The sequence below is a fragment of the Corvus brachyrhynchos genome, unplaced genomic scaffold (assembly GCF_000691975.1).
Source record: "Corvus brachyrhynchos isolate BGI_N302 unplaced genomic scaffold, ASM69197v1 scaffold202, whole genome shotgun sequence".
Classification (NCBI taxonomy): domain Eukaryota; kingdom Metazoa; phylum Chordata; class Aves; order Passeriformes; family Corvidae; genus Corvus; species Corvus brachyrhynchos.
The window spans coordinates 7,769,386-7,790,385 of record NW_008238132.1 but is presented as its reverse complement, the minus strand read 5'-3'; the positions used below and the strand labels follow the sequence as shown (position 1 = coordinate 7,790,385).

The 21,000-nt window shown below is 42.5% G+C and overlaps 1 protein-coding gene across 1 annotated transcript in view; it reads right to left on the bottom strand.

Annotated features, from left to right (window-relative positions):
* FAM124A (family with sequence similarity 124 member A) overlaps positions 1 to 21,000 on the bottom strand; it is a 28,599-nt gene that overhangs the window by 4,815 nt on the left and 2,784 nt on the right. Inside the window, exon 2 of the mRNA XM_017733646.1 lies at positions 7,715 to 8,454. Within this exon, the coding sequence (XP_017589135.1) occupies positions 7,715 to 8,454 (740 nt within the window). The remainder of the gene's footprint in view (positions 1 to 7,714; positions 8,455 to 21,000) is intronic.

Sequence of the window (21,000 nt, the reverse complement as noted above, 5' to 3'; positions counted from 1 at the left end):
CATCCACAGAAACCAAGGATCCAAGCAAGTGCAGTCTCCCTGTTTGTGAAAAGGATGGGACCACTGGTAGCAACTTAGACAGAACTGCAGCTGAAAACATAAGGCTTTTGGGAATAGATCTGTCCTTGCACTGCAGAGAGTTCTGGGGCCAGTACAAAAGCCTTGCCTTTACCTCGTGCAGGCCGTACCACCTGTCTACCACACCTTTGTCAGGCAGAGCCCAAAGACATCGTGAATAGGATTTAGCTGTCCAGTTAATACAGCCAGTGGGGTCTGGAGAACAATTCAACTTTCCCTGAAAAAATTCTTGTGTCTGGTTGGTTAGCTGAATAGCTTTCTATGTCCTTGGGCTGTACTGAGTAGACACCCATCAACTACAGTCAGAACACAGACTGTAGCTGACAATCTACTTTAGGTATGACATTACTTTTAGGGTTTTGCTATTTTAAACTTTTTTTTCCTAGTTCTTTTAATGTTCCTGCAGACAGACAGAGGCATTTCATTTTATACAAGGTATTTGCTGTTAATCTTGCTCCTGGGTCAAAGCTCCTGGTCAAGTCCAGTTGGCCTGGCAGGAGGTAACGGTGGATGGTGAGGAGAAGGGAGCAAGCACAGCCTGCCCCCAGAATGCCTGCCTGCAGGGCAGGTCAAGTGACATCTCTAATACAGCTTATTTCTGAACAGCTCTGTTTATAGGAGGAACTGCTCACTTTGATAATTTTTTTTTAGATGAGCTAAGATTTAGAAGACCTATTTTCCAATGCTGCTCTTCATTATATGGGCAGAAATGGGGAATAATGGGGAGATATTATTTTAATACTTTCATCTTAAAGCAACGTAACCGACGACTTTCCTGGCTGTGAGAACACCAGACAGTACAAGCAGCAGTAGTGTACTACAGGTAGAACACTGTACTACAGGGACCATGTCAGAAGCTCCATCCCATGAAATACTAGTGAATAAAGATTACAGGCTAATCCTGCATTGTAGAGAACTGGATTATGTGGACTAATAAGACTTTTCTATATCTGCATTCTCTAACTTGCCAGAGATCACAGAGAGGATTCAATTATTTAGCCAGGATTAAAAGTCAGGCAAAACTAGCTCCTAGTTCCAGCCAAGGCCATTGACTGTGCTCTCCTGTGCCACCCTGGCACAGCACACCAAGTGCTGCATGCAGCCTGTGCGCTCATGTGACCGCTCCTCTTCACTTTTCTGAGGAGGCTTCTCTGCCTCCTTAATCCTGCCATTGCCTTTAAAAACAGTTAAATTCAGTCTGAATTCTTTTCTCCAAGTCCTCATCATCAGCCTTCTCAGAGCTTGCTAACGCTCTCGGCATTGCCTGTTGCCTCCCTGCTGCCTGGCAGAGCCCTGCCTGGTACAGCCATGCTGCCTGTAACAGGCACAAGCACCAGAGAGATGCCAGAGAGGGCGTCAGTCATCTGAGAGGACAAAAACACGATCTAAAGTGACACGTTGATTTTGATCCAAACTCCAAACGCAGGGAGGTAGATTTGTCAGACCTTGCCACAAAGATGCGCAGCAAACCCGGCCACTGACTGAACAGATTAGCTCTCTCACAGAACACATTTTTTCATCTGGCGCTAATCTGCTGCTCATTTATAATCTCTGCACAAATCTTTGTGAAGCCTGGAGGGATTTAGAGTCTTTGTGTTTTACAATGGGCTGCAGAAGAATTTCATGATGAATATCCGGGAATGCCATAAACAACTTGGGGCAAACCTTTCAGAAGTGCACTTTCAATTTGGGCTGTTGAGACCAAACAGAAAAAATCCATGAGTGCTGCTGCAGTCTATTTTAAGTTATATGCTTTTTAAGAAAGCAGATAGAGATCTCCTTAAGCATTATCTGCATTAAGAACTGCCAGCAAGGCTTTGCTGAGGTCAGGACCCAGCCAGCACAGCAATGACATCACCATCTCGAGCCCAGATTTTGCCTGCCTTGCTCAACAGGAGTGCGATGGTGTTTGTTTAATTGTATTAAAACCAGAGGAATTGATCCAGGGAAAAAAAAAATCAACACAAGAAAAAGTCGCAGTGATTAGTCCTCAGTAGCATCATAATAACTCTTACTTGAAAGGCAAAATGTAGTCAGAAGCACAGCATACCAAAAAGGCAAAATGCACACATTTGATTTAAAATGGAATCTCTTTGAAAAAAGTGGCTTGTAGTGTGTTTACAAAACTAGAAAATTTGAGTGCTTTGTAGCACAAAACCTATTTATTCTCAAGAATTTTTGCTGGGTGTAAAGAGTCACAGGAGATCCTAGAATGCCATGGAACTTAACTGGACTAACAGAAAAGATAAAGTACCTTAGGTTGAAGAAAAACAAGTTAAAAATCTCTCATATGAGTTAGTGACTGATTCTCTGTGCTCCCCCAAAACCCAGCCATTAGCATTAAGAACAACCAAACATCTATGTCACAAAAAGGAAAGGAAGAATAGACAAAAATACTTTGAAAAAAAGGAGACTAGTATTAGATTTACAGATTAATTATATCAGCTTAAGGTACCTCCCTTGACTGAGCTGATTTTTGCTCCAAAAGTGTGTCCTTTCCACCAATTTCATAGGAAATTAATATAATTTTTGTAAAGGTGCCCTGTACGCATCCTTGCTTGTTGTAAGATATAGAATGGTTTAGATTGGAAGAGGCTTTAAAGACTGTATAGCTCCAAACCCCTGCCATGGGCTGGGACACCTTCTACTAGACCAGGCTGCTCAAAGCCCAATCCAGCCTGGCCTTGCACACTTCCAGGGATGGGACATTCACAATTTCTCTGGGCAACCTGAGCCAGTGGATGCTTTTATTTCCTTTCTTCCTCTTTGTACTCAATTCTGCTCTATCTGCACTATTAATTCAGCAAGCTTAAAGGTTTTTCTTACCTCCATTTTCCTTCCTGCAGACGAAAGAGTTCTCCACAAAAGTACCCTTTCTTTGCCTGTTTTTGTCCTTTTGCCTTCTCTGACTCTGCTTCAGTTGCCTTTCTTTCTCTTTTCCACTTGTATCTAACTGTAGGTACTCCAGTCTGTGGGAGTGGGACTGCATTTTCTTTCCTTTATCTCCCAGAGTCTGTTCTTTGTGATGCTTTGAGTAACAGGGGTGAGATGATTTCACTGCATTTAAGACTACAGGTGTACATTGTATCACCCAGTCTGACCTTTGTTAAACATTTTACAAATCATTTAAGCCATTTCTTTACAGAGCATGTTGACACTTTGGGCAGACTAAAGCATTTCCGTTTTCAGGATACTAAATAACTCTATGCTTCCATCAGGGACATGACAGAGGTGCCACAAAGTCCAGGCCCCATACCTAAAATGATGGCAGATTGACTAAGGCTTCTAGAATATTTACACACTTGATCAAGGTCATATGAATGCTAGACAGCCATCAAGCATTGATGGCCAACTGGAAAACAGGGGAAGGAGAAGCAACGCTGCCTTGTGGTGGACAGGAAAGGCAGAGCTAGGTGAAGTCTGGAATGGTTTGGTGGGTCAGCTGAAGTACGTGCAACCATGACCACACCGATCCACATCCTAAAGCTCTCAATGGAAAAACAACTAGACCCTGAGACTCCAAGATTTGCCTCTCCTTGGCCAAGATAAATTTGAGGGCAAACCATTCTTCATGCTGCACAGGAGAGTAAAATGTTTCTTTTAGTCTCAGCTGGGGCTGGGGAAGAAAAGCTTTCTCCAATCCTCATATCTTGTATTTATTTTGACCTCATCAGCTCAGTAACATCCACCCATGCCCATATATCTAAGACAAGGTATTTTCTGCATTGTCTAAGTCCTCTTGTGGCAGCTCCTTGCTTCAGCTGTGCCACTACCTCTGCTCCTAAAACACGATACCACTTCTCAACTCAAGATTACAGTTGCCCTGTACAGATAAGAACATTGGCCGATTAATTCAGCAAATCAGCTAAAAAAAGAATCCCTCTACCTCCTCATAAGCTGTGATCTGCTAACATTTACAGTGTTATTTCAAGGATGCCTTATAAAGCAACACTAGGCAGAAAACAGCCACCTCATAAACTGCACAGAACCTCTCTGGCATGTAAAACAGCAGCAGGTCCTATGCTTAAGTGCTGAGTCTCTACCTAGGCAAGATACTAATTTTGCTGCTGTCCATCTTCCTCCTGGGTATGTCTGCATGTTCCATCTCAGGCAGAGTGGCTAGGAAATCCTGCCAAAATATTATTTTACTTTTCCTACCCAATCCAGAGATGTTCTCATAATTTAAAGAAGCCATCTGTGCACTTTGTACTCTCTGCTCACTATCCTTGCTTCAAAAACGTGCATGGCCAAGCCAGTCCAATCAGTAATTAACCTTTCCTGTTTCCCACATTGCACTGCCAGGAGTGCAAGTTCATTAGCACTTCATCTGTCTCTGTGTGGATTACGCCCAGAGGCAGCCAAGAATCTGGACAAGACCTACAAATCCGGCGGTATATTCAGTATACCAGTACATGGTAAATTCTTAGCTACATTATTTACATATTCTTCCCACTGCTCTGGTAAGCGCTCCCCAGAGCTCCTGCTTCCAGGCTTAGCTCTGGTGAAGCACTGTGGGTGTCTTCCCACAGGATGCAATCATGTTCCTAAGCCTTGCTCCTGCTCCAGTGAACCCTTTGCCTCAGCTGTTACATAGCTGCACCCTCGGACCAATTTGCCAACGTGTAAAAGCTACTGTGACAAAATAATTCTGAAGGGCTTGCCTGCAAATGAAGGAATAGTTTCTTGGCATTAAACAGATTTATCTTACCCATGAATAACTTTGTTTTCTCTTGAACTGACTTTATCTAAGCCCCTTGATAATTGCATTTGCAAAATGGATTAAGAACATGGATCAATCTGTCTGGCAAGTATCCAAGTCCCTGTCAAGAAAAGCAAGAGGTCACATCTCGTTAGCCTAAACATGGAAGAATACTCAAACCTCAAGCTCTGCCTGCAATTTAATAGGGATATCAATCTACCATTTTTGGTACAAGTATAATTTTTAAAAGGTGCAATATCTGTATAAAGTAAACAAAAACATTCTGATGATTAGTAAGTACCAACTGATATGATATGCAGGCTGAAAAATACTGAGAGGTCATTGTTTAAGCTTATATAACTGGAAAGACATGAAAGTTACTGTCAATGCTGTGGCATGGATAATACTGCTAATAGCAATTCTCTGTGAGAAGTCAAAATGTAGTCCTGTTACTTTCAGGGGTTAGATACTATAATTGTTTTGAAATTAGAATGAATGAAAAGAATACGAGGAGTCTGTGGATCACCAAATCTGGTGTTTCCTATAACCCATGCTCTATCATCTCCTCTCCCTAAGTGACCATCCTGCCTTTAATTAAGGTATTAACCTGCTTGCACCTGCTGGGTGGCTGTTCTGTAATTAGCTATCAATATGTACTAAAATCTATTTATTGGTAAGTTCTTGTTCCTGTGTCAGAACAGTCATTTAGTGAAACAGCCTTCTCCTGTTCCTGCTGTTTACCTTGTGGTCTGTCTTCCAGTCAGAGCTCCCTTCAGACTTACTTTGGTTGGGCTCAGGTGACCCTACTCTACCAGCTTCCCATTGTAAGACAGTCTCTTCATTCCTCTGCACAGGGTGAGAGCCCTCCCCTGTCCTTGCACCTTTCTGAGGTCACCCTTCTGGAGTCCAGAGCTGAAGACAGGTGAGGCCCTTGGGACCCTGTGCAATGGCACAAACACTTCCCATGCTTCCTACAGAATAGTAACTCTGACACACCAGAGATGGCAATTTTCTTTTCATCATCATGTTGCACTGGTGGCTGTAGGTATCTGAGTAACAAGGTATATTCCCTGTGATTTAGCTGTACAGCTCCACTTCTGATTGTACAGACTTGCTTAAAACCTATATACCAGGACCTAGTTTTATGACTTTACAATGGCATAAGTTAGATCCAAAGTTTCTCCACATACTAAACTTCTTTTGCTTCACCACATTTCCAAAGTGATGAATTCCGTTTCTGTAACTTCATTCTCATTTGCCATTTTGTCCTCCTGTTCAGAATCATCATCCTCACAGAAAACAGAAATGAAGATCAATTGTACTTGCAGGCCATACTTAGGCAGTTTCTGCTCTTCTCTTTTTGTACATATAGCTAAAATCTTATTCTGATTTCCTTTGCTCAGCAAGTCTCACTTTACCTCTGTACTGCCTAGCACTTGTTACTTCTGAAAATTTGCTGGGTTTAAACCAGAAGCCCTATTTAAAAGCCCTATTTTTTGTTTTTACCCTTCCCTTCAATTTACTTGAAAACGGTGTAAGGTCCTATAAACCAAAGTTATACCACATAGCGAAACCTTCTGAGAAAGAACAGGGAAAAGAGGACATAAGTGACAGTGGTTGCTGTGTATAAGTTTGGTGATGACTCCCGTCAGCTTCATTTTGTAACTTATCTCAGGCTAACACAGAAATTATTGAAGCACAATCTGTAACCCTGACAAATTGGTGTCTTGCCAGATGGGCAAGGAAGCTGCCCTTCTCAGCTCTTTACATGTGTTATTTAGCTCTGGCATGTGATTTCTCTGAGGGTGGCATCTGCAAAGCAGCATCAAAAGGTTCCATTACCTCCTGGATGTGACTCACCAGAGCACAGATGTCCTGTGTACCTGGATTTTCAGTCTGAGGAACTACAAACCCAGGGGCACTGTGCTACAGAGGGTTGTACACACCCCTCTGCATGCTGGGAAGTCTGTACAGTGGAAGGATGGCACCCACAATGCTTCTTCCACAGCAACAAGGTCAGACAACTGGACAAGCCACATGAATGAAATCCACTCCAAAAGAAAACCCTTTGAATTCTGAACAATAGCCTCGTAAAGGTGAGGGACTGTGTTCCTTGATTTGAATGTAAGCAGCAATAAACAACTCTGCAGTGCAAAAATGCACATTAACCTGGCTCTGGATTGCCACAGATACCCCTATGCAGGGCAGGCAGCTATTAAGAGCTTGCTGCTTATCCTTTAATCTCCCTTGGATGTGGTGTGGTGGAGCAGAGCATGCTGATATATTGCCCAGATATGGTGCCTACAGATGTCCTAACAAACAAACTCTCAGCATTCGGATATGAGCACTTGAGATTAGTTCAAAAAGAGAGTCTGTGGGAATGTCTCTCAGTCTGCTCTTCAGGGCACATTTCTTTTCCTTCATCACCTCTCTCTTCATCCTGATAATCACTGTGCGAAAGAGAGATGCAGTTTGTCACCCAGTGATGCTAGAAAATAATGAGTACCATCAGGAGTTTTGCTTGTCTTCCATGAAAGCCTCATAACTGAGGGCTATTTTAAAACTCCCTGTCAGTTCTGTGCCCATACTTCTTATAAAACTACACTCACCAGCCATGATTTCTCCACTTGGGCTCGTAATTCCTTCTGTCCTCATTTTTTTAAACAGCTATCTCATCTCATCTCATCTCACATCACTCTTAGCATAAACTGAGGTTGAACTGATATCTGCATAACACTGCTTTTGTGATCAGTTACATAACACAGCAAGGGGTTTCAAGTTCTTTCTTCAGCTGTATTGTCCTGTCCCTTTCTCCAAGGACAGAACAAAAAAACCAACCAACCAACCAACAAAAAAAAAGGCAACTGTCAATGCAGGTTAAGCTTTCCTGAACAAAACCAAGAAATGTGCTTCCATTTCCCTGTGTACTGAGCTTACCTGCAAAAGGATCCTATTTCCATCGTGGTCTTCTGTCTGCCACCTGCCTTCGCTGATGGGGCTGCAAGGGTTGGGCAAGAGAGGCACAAGCTGCCCCACATCTTTTACTCTGAACTCCAGCACAGCTGACTCTGTCCTCACTGGCACCTGGCCCTTTGGGAGTTTTTTTAAAGAAAACTGAATGTCTATTTCCATGTTAGAATAGACAGGAAAAACACAGAAGTCTGCTTTTTTCTGACACATTGGTCTTTTCAATATTAACTCATACAATTTCAAGATGTCCACAAAATTTTCATTCCTACAGTATATGGTGAAGCGGATCATTTCCTTCCCGTAGTGCACTGGGCGAATGGCCCAGAGAGGAGTCTCTGGAGCCAAAGTGTAGAAGTCTTGGCTGCATGGCATGTAAGGGAGGAATTTCCCATGCATTAGCTCTGTGTGGTGGTAATGCCATGGTGGCCGCTGAAAAGTTTCATGGAGCTGCAAGATCGGTTCTTCTCCATACTCCTCCTGCAGGAACAGAATGACAGCAAGGGCTGGCTGAGAAACACCAGCCTTCACTGGCTTCCTGCGCTTCCTGGGCGCTCGTCTTTCTGAGACCCGAAACAGCTGCAGGTCTGGATGGATCCAGGCTAGAAGCTTATCGATGGCCTGCTGAAGTGTCTTGGATTCACCTGGGTCTGTGATAATATGTACACTAACAAGGAATGGGTCTTGTATGCCTTCCACAGAAAGTTCACCTGAAATATTAAAAAAAGTCCTTTAAGATTTGCAACCAAGTTGACAACACTTAGGTGATCCTTAAAGGAGAAACAGTCTACTCAGCCACAGTGGGCTTTTTTGTTTTCCATCTCTCTGAAGCTCCCTTGTAGTAAACAAACAAAGTACAGCGATATCGCATCCAGGAAAATAATCAGAAGCCAGAGAAAAGTTTCATCAAGCATGCCGTAAGAGCTGCTGTTTCTCTGAGATAGCATCCAAAAGATGCTACTTGATGTGCATTTCTGTGTAAGAAAGAGCTGTTCCATACAGTTGAGAGGTAGGAAAAACAAAAATACTGACCAACAGTGGGGTTATAAGGGACATTAATGATGTGCAGAATGATAAGGGTGGAGAGTCTTCATCCCACCTTGTCTCCATTTTTGCCAGTTGGCTCAGGGCATGGAAATCACACCACTGAACTCCACTCTATCACCCTGACACTGGAGTTTTACACACAGTTAAGTGTTTTGTATCCTGGAGGCAACTGTTCTAATAAGTAAGGCAATGTTTGTTGGGAAAGGAAATATCTTTTATTAGACCAACTGATCCAGCAGGTAAAAAAAAAAGCAGACAAGCCTCCAGGCACACAGGTCCTTCTTTAGGAAAATATATTACTTGTCCCTACAAATCCTGCACTGGTTGTATCTTCAGACTATCAAGACTGTAATACTACTGCTTCAAGGTTTTCTTAAGATTAAGGAAGACTTTTAAAGGGAGGAGGCACAAAAAAATTACACTTACTCAGGGGGAAAAAAGAAACCTTTACTTAGCCTTGGCAATGTTCACAGGGGCTCTATCTGTGTCCCTGAAACTTCTCTGATAGCCCAGCAGAGCAATGGCTGGTTGGAGGTCTGGGGAGAAATTGTTACTTCTGTTCTGCTGGAGTTACATGCCAATAAAGAGGCACGGTGATCCCAGACAGTTTAATAAATTAATCATGTAACCTTGATATTTTTGCTGAAATGGTTCCCCTTGTGTGGTATTCTGAAACCACCTCCATGTCTGAGACCCTGAACTTGGGCACAAAGCCTAAATGTGAGAAGCCTTAGAAAGGCTTCCCAAGCTTTTCATTGTGCAGATCACATTTAATAAGGGGATTGTCTCAAAGGCTATTTCCCCTCCTATTAGCAATCAGTACAAACCTCTCCCTTCTCCCTCCTGGCATTGGAACAACATTCTTGTGATACTTCACCAATTGCTTTAATGGAAAAGCAGCTTTATACGAGTAGTGTGTTTTAGTTGTCTTTCAATACAGAATAACTGCAAGACCCAGAGAAAATTTAGATGCAGCTGCATAGCTCTGCAGACAGAGATGACTGGTAAACATAACATCGGCCTCAATTTAGAAGCTGCAGAAAGACACGGTATGCAGAGCAAATAGCAAGAGTGCATCTTGCCTAGGGGAGATAAAGAAAAATCAAGTAAGTAATCAAAAATACAATTACAGCAGAGTTCTTGTATCTCTGCATGAAATGGGTGATGTGGAGTGACTTTGTCAGATGGCTAATGGAAGGAAAAAAAATTGAAGCAAAAAGAAAAACAGTGCCTCGTGGCAAGAGGCATTGCTGTGGCAATCATTACTGGCAGGTAATTCTTTGAGATACCCCCTGCGGGTAGTCACAGTGTGGGAGAAAGAAAAAGGGGTGTGGGGGGAGGTCCTCTCATGGTCCTCTACATTGGACAGCAGAACAGGAAAGAAAACAAATTGCAGAGGACAGTGACCTAATAAAACCTGAAAGAAAGTAATCACCATAACTACACAGTCATTCTTTTTCTAAGACTGGAATAGAAGATGTTCAGCTTTTTTCTCTCTCTGATTCCTTTGTTACACAAATACTATCAAAGCCTGCAACAAGTGACAGGCTTGATATTTATGCATATAAATGACTGCAGCTCTGAAAGAAGCCTGGGCACAACAATGTGAAGCAGAGAGCCATCGTTGCTGTCGGCTTCTTGCTCTGCATTAAAAAAAGAAAAATCCCCGAGCACGGCTTTTTTACCCTCTTGTTGCTCAGCATGGTGCATGGACACTCAACAGCTAAAGCATTTTTCAGAAGTGGAGCCTTGTGGGAGCCAGTGGCAGCATTAGTATTCTGCAGCCATCGCTGCCTGTGCCCATCAGCACCAGATGCTCGCAGAACCAGCCTCAGAGGCAGAGCACAAAGCCATCCTAGGAGCCAGAGTTATACAGAGCAGAGCAAATTATCTCTTCTTTTTGAGCTAGCAGCAACTGAGTGTAACAGATCAGTACAGAAAGAGCTTCAGTTCTATTTTATGTTAGCAAAGATGCTTTTACTGCACCACTTTTACATATTTTGTTATGTGGCTTCTGTGCTTCTAAAATGGCAGCCCTTTCTGTCTGGGGAAGAAAAAGAGAAACTTAAGCAGAAGTATGAGGCAAGGAGAAACTTTCCCTGAAATGACAATAAGTTGCAAATTGTTTCTATGTTGGTAACAAGTCTTTTTCCTTCATCTGACAAAGAAGGAGGGGAAACAACACCATTTCTCATGACACAGAACAATTTGCCCCAGGGGAAATTGTTACAGAAGCAAATGAAAGCTCTGCATATGTATTAGCCTTCCTGTGTTACTAGTTAATCCCACAGAAAATATCAAAATGCTGAGGCATCTATTTGAAAATAAGCTTCACAGTTCTCACAGCTATTACATTTTTTCTCTTCCTATGACAGAAGAGGATTAGGTCTCTTTGAGTTGGCAAAGCACTAACTTTGCTAAGAGGTAATTACTACCAGGACTGAAAGAGTATTTTACAATTCTAAACTTTTTACTCCTCTGCTAGGTAGTATTAACCACCCATGAGAGGTTAAAGCAGCCAGCCCAAATGCTGTGGAGCTGCTACACTTGATCTCTTAAAGCTGGGAGTGGAAGGTGGCCCTGATATTTTAGGATTGTATGGGTCCTTCTCTACATACTATTTTTATTTTGTTGCTGATGTAGTATTGCTGAGCAGAGATAAAAGAAAGTCCTGCAAAGCAGAATGGCAGTCCAGCCCTGTAGTTCTTCCTGCCCTCCTTTCCCTGCCCAGAAACCAGGACATTTTCATCAGCAAAACAATATGAAAGAAAGCAGTGGGTCCTGTCAAGTCTGCCTGTGCCAGCTACCTCATTTTGGTATGACTTCTCTGAAACTGAAGCTGCCTGGGCCTGGGGACAGACAGGACAGGTACCTACCTGTCTATCCCAGTTGTCCACATCCCCTGCTGTGTGCATGGAGAGATGCAGCCACCTCTGAAAAACCTGTGGAGGATGATCTTGCCTTCCTCATTCTTTTCCTCCACTCTCACTCTGTAGGGAACAGCAGCACCTGCACAAGACAACCCTCTTGGCATTCAGAGCTGCCTGGCTGGATAGCTATGAGCTGGTGAAACGTGTAGAGGAGATCTGATGAGGAGCAGCTGATGGAGCTGGTGTTGTTCAGCCTAGAGAAAAGGAGGCTCATGGGAAACCTTATTACTCTCTACAGCTGCCTGAATGAGGGTGTAGGCAGGTGGGGGTCAGTCCCTCCAAAACGGCCTCAAGTTGATCCAGTGGAGGCTTAGACTGGATAGTAGGAACAATCTTTTCACCAAAAGGGTTGTCAAGCTTTGTAACAGGTTGCCCATGGAAGTGGTGGAGTTCCCATCTCTGGAGGTAATTAAAGGACATGTAGATGCGGCACACGGGGACAAGGTTTAGTGGTGGACTTGACAGTGCTGGGTTAATGGCTGGACTCGATGATCTTAAGAGGGCTTTTCCAACCTAAATGACTTCATGATTCTCTGATCTAGTGACACAAATATCCATGGGTGAAGTGAGAAGCAATGGGTTAAGTGGCTGGGGGGGCAGCCACCACCCCTGAGAGGTGCCAAAAGGACTCAGGTATCTGGTAACACCATTCTTGCTGCCTGGGAAGGCAGGGCTCTGGCCCAAGGCAGCTTCCTCTTTTACACCGTGACATACCCAGGCTGCATTCTCTCTGGAGGTGCCTTGAGCAAAGACCTATTCCTTCTCATGGCAGTGTTCCAACCACTTTTTTATTTCAGGAGGTCACCACCTTCAGCAGTCTTGATGAGATCTGATTTTTCAGGCTTCTCCAGTGGACTAAACTCATCCCATAATAAAGCTTAGGAAGGATATAGGTACCTGTCTCCCTGAAATGTCTCTCCTAAGCCTGTGTTGGTGAAACAAACCTAAAGACCTCTCAGACTTACCAGGAGATATTTAATGAAGAGTTACCTACAGAGTTAAGTAAACCTGGTAAGTATTGTAAGATAAGATTGAATTTGTAACAAAGTGAGATTTTAGGCAGACTGGTTTCTGGTTCCAGTTTGTGCATGTGAAAGAGCATTTCCAAACTGTGGCAGATATTTTCAATTTTCTAGCCACATACATTTGCAATCTTCTATCCAGGAAACTCAGAGGAAATATCAAACCAAAAATACTTGACCATACTTTTTTTTTTTTTCTGACCAGCAATATTTCATTAAGAATCTGAACACTGGAACACTGGAATCTGAACACTGGAACAAAATTTCCATTTTTACCGCTGCAGCATGCTGCTTCATGGGAACCAACACCTGAACCTGTCTTATGCCATACAGACCAGATTCCTCTATTGCTACATTAGGCAGTAAGACTTCAAATTTCATTTGACCAAATTGCATGATGCAGTACCAGAGATGTAAACTGGGCAATGGGAGAGGTTCACAGTGAATTTGCCAAGCCTCTGAACTGCAACTCCCATCAAGCAGTACTTCATTATCAAGAAATAACTGCTATTAGGAAGTAATGAAATAATTCAAAACCAAATGCTACAAAGCAGCATATTTTTTCACTGTTAATCAATCAAAATATTTCAATTGCGGGAATGTAAAATAATCCCAAACACTGTATAAATAATGTAAAAAAAAAAGGCACTATAATATTTCCAACCAAAATTTCCCAGGATTTCTGTTGCACAGAAAGTATGAGTATTTCCCTACTTCAATCACACTGCAAAACACAATGAAATGTCAAAACGATAGCATTGCTCAGTGAACGAGACCTTCAGATTTTATCTGAGTCCAAGGCCAGAGTGATCCTTTCAGGTGTACTAATTGAAAGGCTCATGGGCCGACTTAAAATCAGAGGCTATTTTCATAAACAAGGAGCATCACTTTATGGGCAGCTGCAACAGAAGCAGTAACTGGAGACCTCTGGCAGCAGAACCCACCGGGTCGGTCATGCTTTGATGAATTATGCAGCATCAATAATCTTTTGAACAAGCAGGATGTGACAGATTCACCAGCTCCTCCATTCCCTGCTGTTTCACAGCATCTGACAAATGCAGGGCTGCTGGATAATGTGCTTCTCAGCCTGCCCTGCTTTGCACACCACCTTGAACTCAGAAACGATGCTCAGAAACAAGAAGAAAGGGGATATTCTGCACAGCACAGTGCCAAGAGGAGAAACCTCTTTCATGCTCCTCTCAGAGCAGCATTTTCTTGAGGAGCTGCAGTTGAATGTTCTACAATGCTCACTCCTCCATCCATGCTAAGAAAGTACAGACAATGCACAGAAGACCAGCATACAGACAAGCACAGCAAAATGGTCAATCTGCTCCTCCAGTCGCTGTAGAATAACAACAACAAAAAAAACCTGAGCAAAAATAAAGCTCAAAATTAAGCCCATCATCTGTCTGATGGAGATAAAAAGCCTCCTCTGGTACATTAATATGAACAGTCTTAGGAGGAGTCATTGCTCTTAGTGTACAGCACTGCAGCCAATCCTGAGGGAACCAATCTTGTCAACAACTGACACTTAATACCCACAGAGGCCCTGCATGATCAAGCAAAGGCAATGGCAGATCTAAACGTGGTACCTTTGCTTCTGCAAATGCTCTGGTCTTCTCCATGAGCTCTTTATTTTGGCTGCCTGGTGTTCTCCTCCCTCAAAATACGCTGCTCGAACATTACATTACACGGCTAAAAATAATCCAAATTTCAATTAAAAAACCCAATGACCTTATCATCTACTTAACCTCTGGAGAGCACTGAAGTCTTCAATACTCTCCTCAACCACAGATAAAGCCACTAATTTGCTGAAAAGCAAGAACCCCAGAATGCTGGTGTACTCATGCACCTTTATGGATATTCTTCTGGATGTAAACTGCTATAACTTCCCCTCTTCCCTCCCACACAGATCACCACAATTTGAGAGCTGTCTTGGTGTTTAAATCTGCACATGTATACATGCTGCAAAACAGATTCACATGATTTGGCATCTCCAGGCTGCCTTTACTGTTACAGCTGTCTCCTCTCAAAAGCTACAATCTACCTCCTTTTGCCCATGTGGGGCCTAGGTGGCTTCATCACACAGATATTAACTCCCACAGGAGACCCAAAACCAAGCAGAGAAACAGCAAGGTAATTTTATTTTGATATCCTCAGAAGCATTCCTGATCTGGGGCAAACAGCTGGCGATTGCCATTCTGTGCCTTTCACAACAAGAAACAGCAATCCCTGAGTGGGGAACTGGAGCACGACAATGAGCTGCTGCTCGCAGAGAGTGCCACAGTGAGTTTGGTGGTGTTGGCACCCATGGGCCACCAGGGCAAGATGTGGGACCTCATGTAAACAGCCCATATTGATGCTAAATTCAGCCCAGTGGAGAAATACAGGGAAGGTGCGTTAATTATAAATGCCCAAGTATTACACTGATTTGTTTTATTGCTATTTTATATTGTACGTAGAATTTAAAAAAAAAAAGGTTGCCTTGCTTTTTAGGAGGGGGAGGGAAAGGAAGAGGGCCTGACATGCAAACAGAGAAAGCAGTATTCAGAATGGCTGCAGATTTGCTCTTCAGAAGAGTTAAGTTCTGCGAAGATAGACATCCTTCCCAATCATAAAATCTTCCTACAGAAAGATAAGGATCGTAGTTCTTGGCAAGAACCCAGACACTGATATTTGGTATAAATACCAGATTCTGTAGAGAGTTGCAATGTGTAATTCAGTTACAAGTTGTGTGTATAATTCAATTACTAGGTAAAGAAATTACTACACAATAAAACTCCCATCAGCAACCACTAGTAAATCAAAAGCTGTAAAAACTGCATCCAACACCATACTTTCTGAAGTCCTCTGATTACAGGCATTGTGTTTTCTTAAAATTCAACTCCTGTGAAAAGCTGAGATTCTCAAAAACATGGTTTTTATAAAAGGGCAGAAAGAACATTGCCTTAAGGAAAAAAAACCAACCAAGAAATGCTGCACACTTGAGCAGCTAACAAATTCAGCCCAACAATAAGCTGAATGCCGCACACAATGTACTCTAGTTAACTGAAAGTGTGATTTTATGATGGGCTTAAGACAATTTAAGTCTTTACTGCTGGCACTCTTCCCTCTACTATTCTCAGCTAAGTGTTTCCAGTGCTTCCCATGTGTCAGGTCTAGATGCAAGTTGAAAGAGCTTGCTGAACATACTGAAAAGAAGCTCTCAGACTTCAGGAATAATAAGGACTGTGTCTTCTGGTGGCAGTCAGAAAACTAGTTTGGCTAAAAATGTTATTTTTCAGACAGGCCTCTTTTAATCAGTCTGTGCTGTTGCACAAATCCTCCTGGTATCACAAAGATGTGGCAGGGAAAGCCAGCCAGAGAGGAGGCAGAAGTCACACCAAAATATCTACACTCAAGACACAACCAAAGACATTATGGGATCAAACCCTGAGGCATGGCCGAGCATTGCCATGTTTGTGTCTCTGTAGACAATGAACAATATCAGCATTACAGCAAAGGACCCATTTGGACTTGGCAGTAGTGGAAAATTAGTTTGAATCTCATAATCCTTTCAGCTGACAGCAGCCTGTGGCTCAAAAGATCTACCCCTACCAGCTGATGGAAAGGGGAAGCAGGAATAGAAAGCATGCTTTGCTGTCCGTGCTCCATCCTGGTCCCCTACGATGGCAGCCAGGAGTCACCTAGTAAAAACTTCATGAACGTTTTATAAACTATAGATACAATTTTTTTTCCTAAACTACTAACCAACAAATGTTGTACCAACAAAAACAAGGCAGGCAGAGGACATCTGCTGCTCTAGAATGTGGCACGCACTATTACCAAATGCCCCAGTTTCCACTGAGCGTGCATAAAAAAATGGTATTTATTTATTTTTAAAAGTTCCGATTAAAGAAAGTACCCCACGATAATGTACTATGGCCATGAGGAAACTAACTGTTGGCACTGGCAACATTTAGTAGAAACTGCCTTAATAGCTTCAGCCTTCACAAGTGTTTTGTTATCTGACTCGGTGACTCAGATGGCTTTTCCTGTTCTACCCCAACTAGTGCCTCTGAGTCAAGAGTTGCCATGGGACAGATTTATTTTTTTAGCTTCCCTCTTTGGGCTTTAACAATTCAGACAGACATAGCAACAATTTACAGATCATTCTCATCACTGTACCAGCTGAACTTACAGGGCCAAGATCTTTCCTGCAACCCATTTCTCAGGGTTAAAACACCCACTAAATGGCTGCCTAGCTCCTTGTGGTTTTCTGGGACAGCAGTAGTAACACTTCCACAGGGGGAGATTTAACCCACATCACCAAATAATCCAATTTAACTTTCTCTGACATATTTCCTGTAAGTTTTTACTAGAACTATATGGCACTCGATAGCTCAGTGTCTAGCAAAGATTTCCTATGCTTCTGAAATATGCTTGGATTATTAAAAATGAGGATGTATTTTGTTACATGGTTTTGGTTATGACTATGTGGGCTTAAAAAAAAGGAGCTAGAAAAACATTTACATTGTCATCCACACACATTACTCTTTCTTAATAACTAGTCCTGTTTTCATCCGCTGTATCTGTATGACAAGAAAAAAAACCCTGGATATGGTCAGAAAAGAGTATAGAAAACAACTACAAACAAGGTTTGGTAACTCTGGTCCAGTAACTGTTTAGGGTACACCTGCTCACCCTCAATACAGAGATCCCAAGCTAGTACTAAGCCAGTAGAAAGTAATTTAGCCATGGGACACACAGCTTGGTGCATGCTAAATGATCCCAAAGAGTGAAACACTGAATCTTACAAAAAACAGAGATACACATGCTACTCCAAGCCAGACAAATTTGAACAGGAACTTCAGTCTTTACAAGGTCAATGCCACTTGGAAAGCAAAAATCAAATCTAGGTTTGATTTCAAGTTACACATCATTTTCTGCATGTCCTTACACATGACTGTGCCTCATCTCTAGAGCTGCTTTCCAACCTCAACTCCCTGTGGATCAGTACTGTACTTTTCTATTCTGTATGCAAGCATTTGGTCCTTCATCACGGTGGAATCTGACAACAAGCAGCTACAGAAACGTTTTGCACAGCCAAAGGCTTCTAGGTGGCACACAACAGTGACATTTTCCTTCTTCACTCTGCCACAGTAGAAAGTAGCATTGCATTTTATCCCTGGCATCCTAACATGAGCCAGGCAAGATATGTAGAAGATGTATTATATTTTCCACAGCTTTATTTTCCACAGGAGCTGACACTTCAGATTTCATTACTCTATAAAACACCTGAATTTGCAACACTGACAGATGCTGCAAGCTAAGACTCTACATGATTTGGGTCCAATTTCCTCTTGCATTTTTCCTCATACTTTAATTAGTCTGCTTTTTATAATAACACCTTCTGGAAATGCAGTATGATGCTAGCAAGCCTGCTGTAGATTGTTTTTATAATTGTATTTAATACAGCTCATTGCCAGCCATTGTAAAAGCATCTCTGTTCTCTATGGAAATAAGAAACAATGTACTACAGTGTATCTTCATATAGCAATAAAAGAATATAATTATACCCTCACACTCATTAAATTATGTTGTTTGGAGAAACAGAAGATACCCAGTCCAGCAGTGCCTGGGTCAGAATCAGTCAGAACTAACCTAAAGTAGGCAACTATATTATGAAATTCAAGCTTTTTGTGACAGATGTTTCAAAGCCAAAATCAGACCCACTCCCCTTCCTGCAGCTGGTTAGTTTTCATTGCCTTTAACAGTTCATTGAAGACAGATTTTGAAATGACACAAGTAACAGGAAGTCATTTCCCCATGTGCTTTTGTTACAAGGCATCTTGTGATGGGTTGGCCCTGGCTGGACACCAGGTGCCCACCAAAGCCACTCTGTTGCTCCCCTCCTCAGCTGGGCAGGGGAGAGAAAATTTAATGAAAGGTTCATGAGTTAAAGACAGGGAGAGATCAGTCACCAATTACTGTCATGAGGAAAACAGACTTGATTTTGGGAAATTAGTTGAATTTATTATCAGTTAGAATCAAAGTAGGATAATGAGAAGTAAAACAAATCTTAAAAACCCCTTCCCCCCACCTGTCCCTCCTTTCTGGGCTTATGTTTACTCCCAATACTCCAGCTCCTTCCCTGCAGTGGCATAGGGATGGGAAATGGGGGTTGCAATCAGTTCATCACATTGTTTCTGGTGCTTCCTCCTCAGGGAGAGGAGTCCTTCCCCGGCTCCAGGGGGGGGTCCCTCCCATGGGAGAGAGTCCTCCACGAACTTCTCCAACAGGAGTCCTTCCCACAGGCTGCAGTTCTTCACAAACTGCTCCAGTGTGGGTTCCTTTTCTGGGGTGCAGGCTTTCAGGAATGGGCTCCAGCGTGAGCCCCCCATGGGGTCACAAGTCCTGCCAGCAAACCTGCTCCAGAGTGGGCTCCTCTCTTCAAGGGTCTGCAGGTTCTGGCAGGAGCCTGCTCCAGTGTGGACTTCCCACAAGGTCACAAGCCTGGGGAGCTGATGCAGATGATGCTGACTAAACGTTGACCAAACATTGACTAAATCCCCAAACAAAGATCTGAATTTATACCAGCATAGGAACAGAATATCAAACAGAAAATTTATTAAAAAGAAACATCTGCAGTAACCCACATATTTTGTATCTGCCAAAACAAACTTTCTTGTGTTCAATTTCTAGAACCAGAAAGTGGGTGAAATTCCATGGGCTAGGAACATGGGTATGTGCAACATGGAAATAAAACTTTAATATCCCAGCTCTCAGGTTTACCACAAAAGAATACGAACACCCTACAAGGACTCGATTGTTTCCTAGCTGCTAAAGGAAAGGCAGAGGAGCAGGGGAAGGTGAATTACCAGCTTTCCAACTGCAAAGCAGGTGAGTGACAAGCCCTTTACCTCACTGAGAAGCACAACATGAACTACTGCATGCTACAGGGTCCTACAATTTCAAATGCTCTAAACTCTTCCACGAACTTGCATCTTATCCCATAGGACCATTTTAATGTTTCATTTACCAACTTAGCTGGACCAGTACAAATGTGTATCCAAGCAGTTACCATTTTACCAAGCTAAAAATGGTTAAGGGAAAAAAAAAAATCATTCACTTCCACAGTTATTTCTAAGACAACCTAGTTATACTGGCTCCGGGGCAAACTATGTATGGAACATTTCAAATCACAGAATCACTAAGGTTGGAAAATACCCCTAAGATCATCTAATCCAACTGTTAACCCAGCACTGCCCTGTTCACCACTAAACCACACCCTCAAGTACCACATCCACACAGTTCCAGGGATGATGACCCCACCACTCCCCACCACTCCACTGGGCAGCCTGTTCCAATACCTGACCACACTTTCAGTGAAGAAATTTTTCCTAATATCTAATATAAACTTCCCCTGGTGCAATTTAAGGCCAGTTCCTCTCATCCTTTGTGAATTTTACAAATGACAAAAGTCTTGTTTCAAAACATCCATTTCTGGTTTGGGTCTTTCTGAAGAGCCATTATCATCAATGCAAAGATTAAGCAGAGGAGGCAATAAGCAGCCCCCATCAGAACTCCTCCTCCCTAGTTGAAAATCATCCCTGAAACACATAGCTCAAAGCAATCTGAAGATAATTAAAATTATGATGTACAGAGACTGTTGCTTATTGTGCCAACCAACACTAATTAATTACTTCTTTGTGATTCCAACTGTCTGGATCCATATGCCACTTATGGTCTTTATATTTTGGCATTATGTACCTTGGGTAAAGGTCTCCTCTGTCGGCATTAAGTGCCTAGCACAATTCTCTCTCATATAGAATTAGGGATCCCTAATGGTAATTAAAAACCATAATTGAAAAGGTAATTGAAAATATGAGGAAAAAGAAGGTTAATACACTTCCTAAATTAATGAAGAGTACACCAACAGGCAAAACATCCCAACAAGACAAAGCACTCTTCCTCCTAAAGAACAAAGGAAAAAGTAACTACACACACCAGCATTCAGGTTAAAAAACAAAACAAAACAAAACATTTCTCTTCACTGAAATCTGCTGAACCTTTGAAATCTGTAATACCTGCAAATGCATCATCCAGCAGACAGGTTTGCATGACCCTTTTACTCAATTCAGTAAGACAAGACAAAGTGGCACACAGTCACCCTGACAACAGCCAGAGCCCGCACGGCAGACACCTGCTGCATTTTCTTGCAGAAACACACACACTCTGCAAACTTTGGTACTCTTTGCCACATTAACTGATGTAC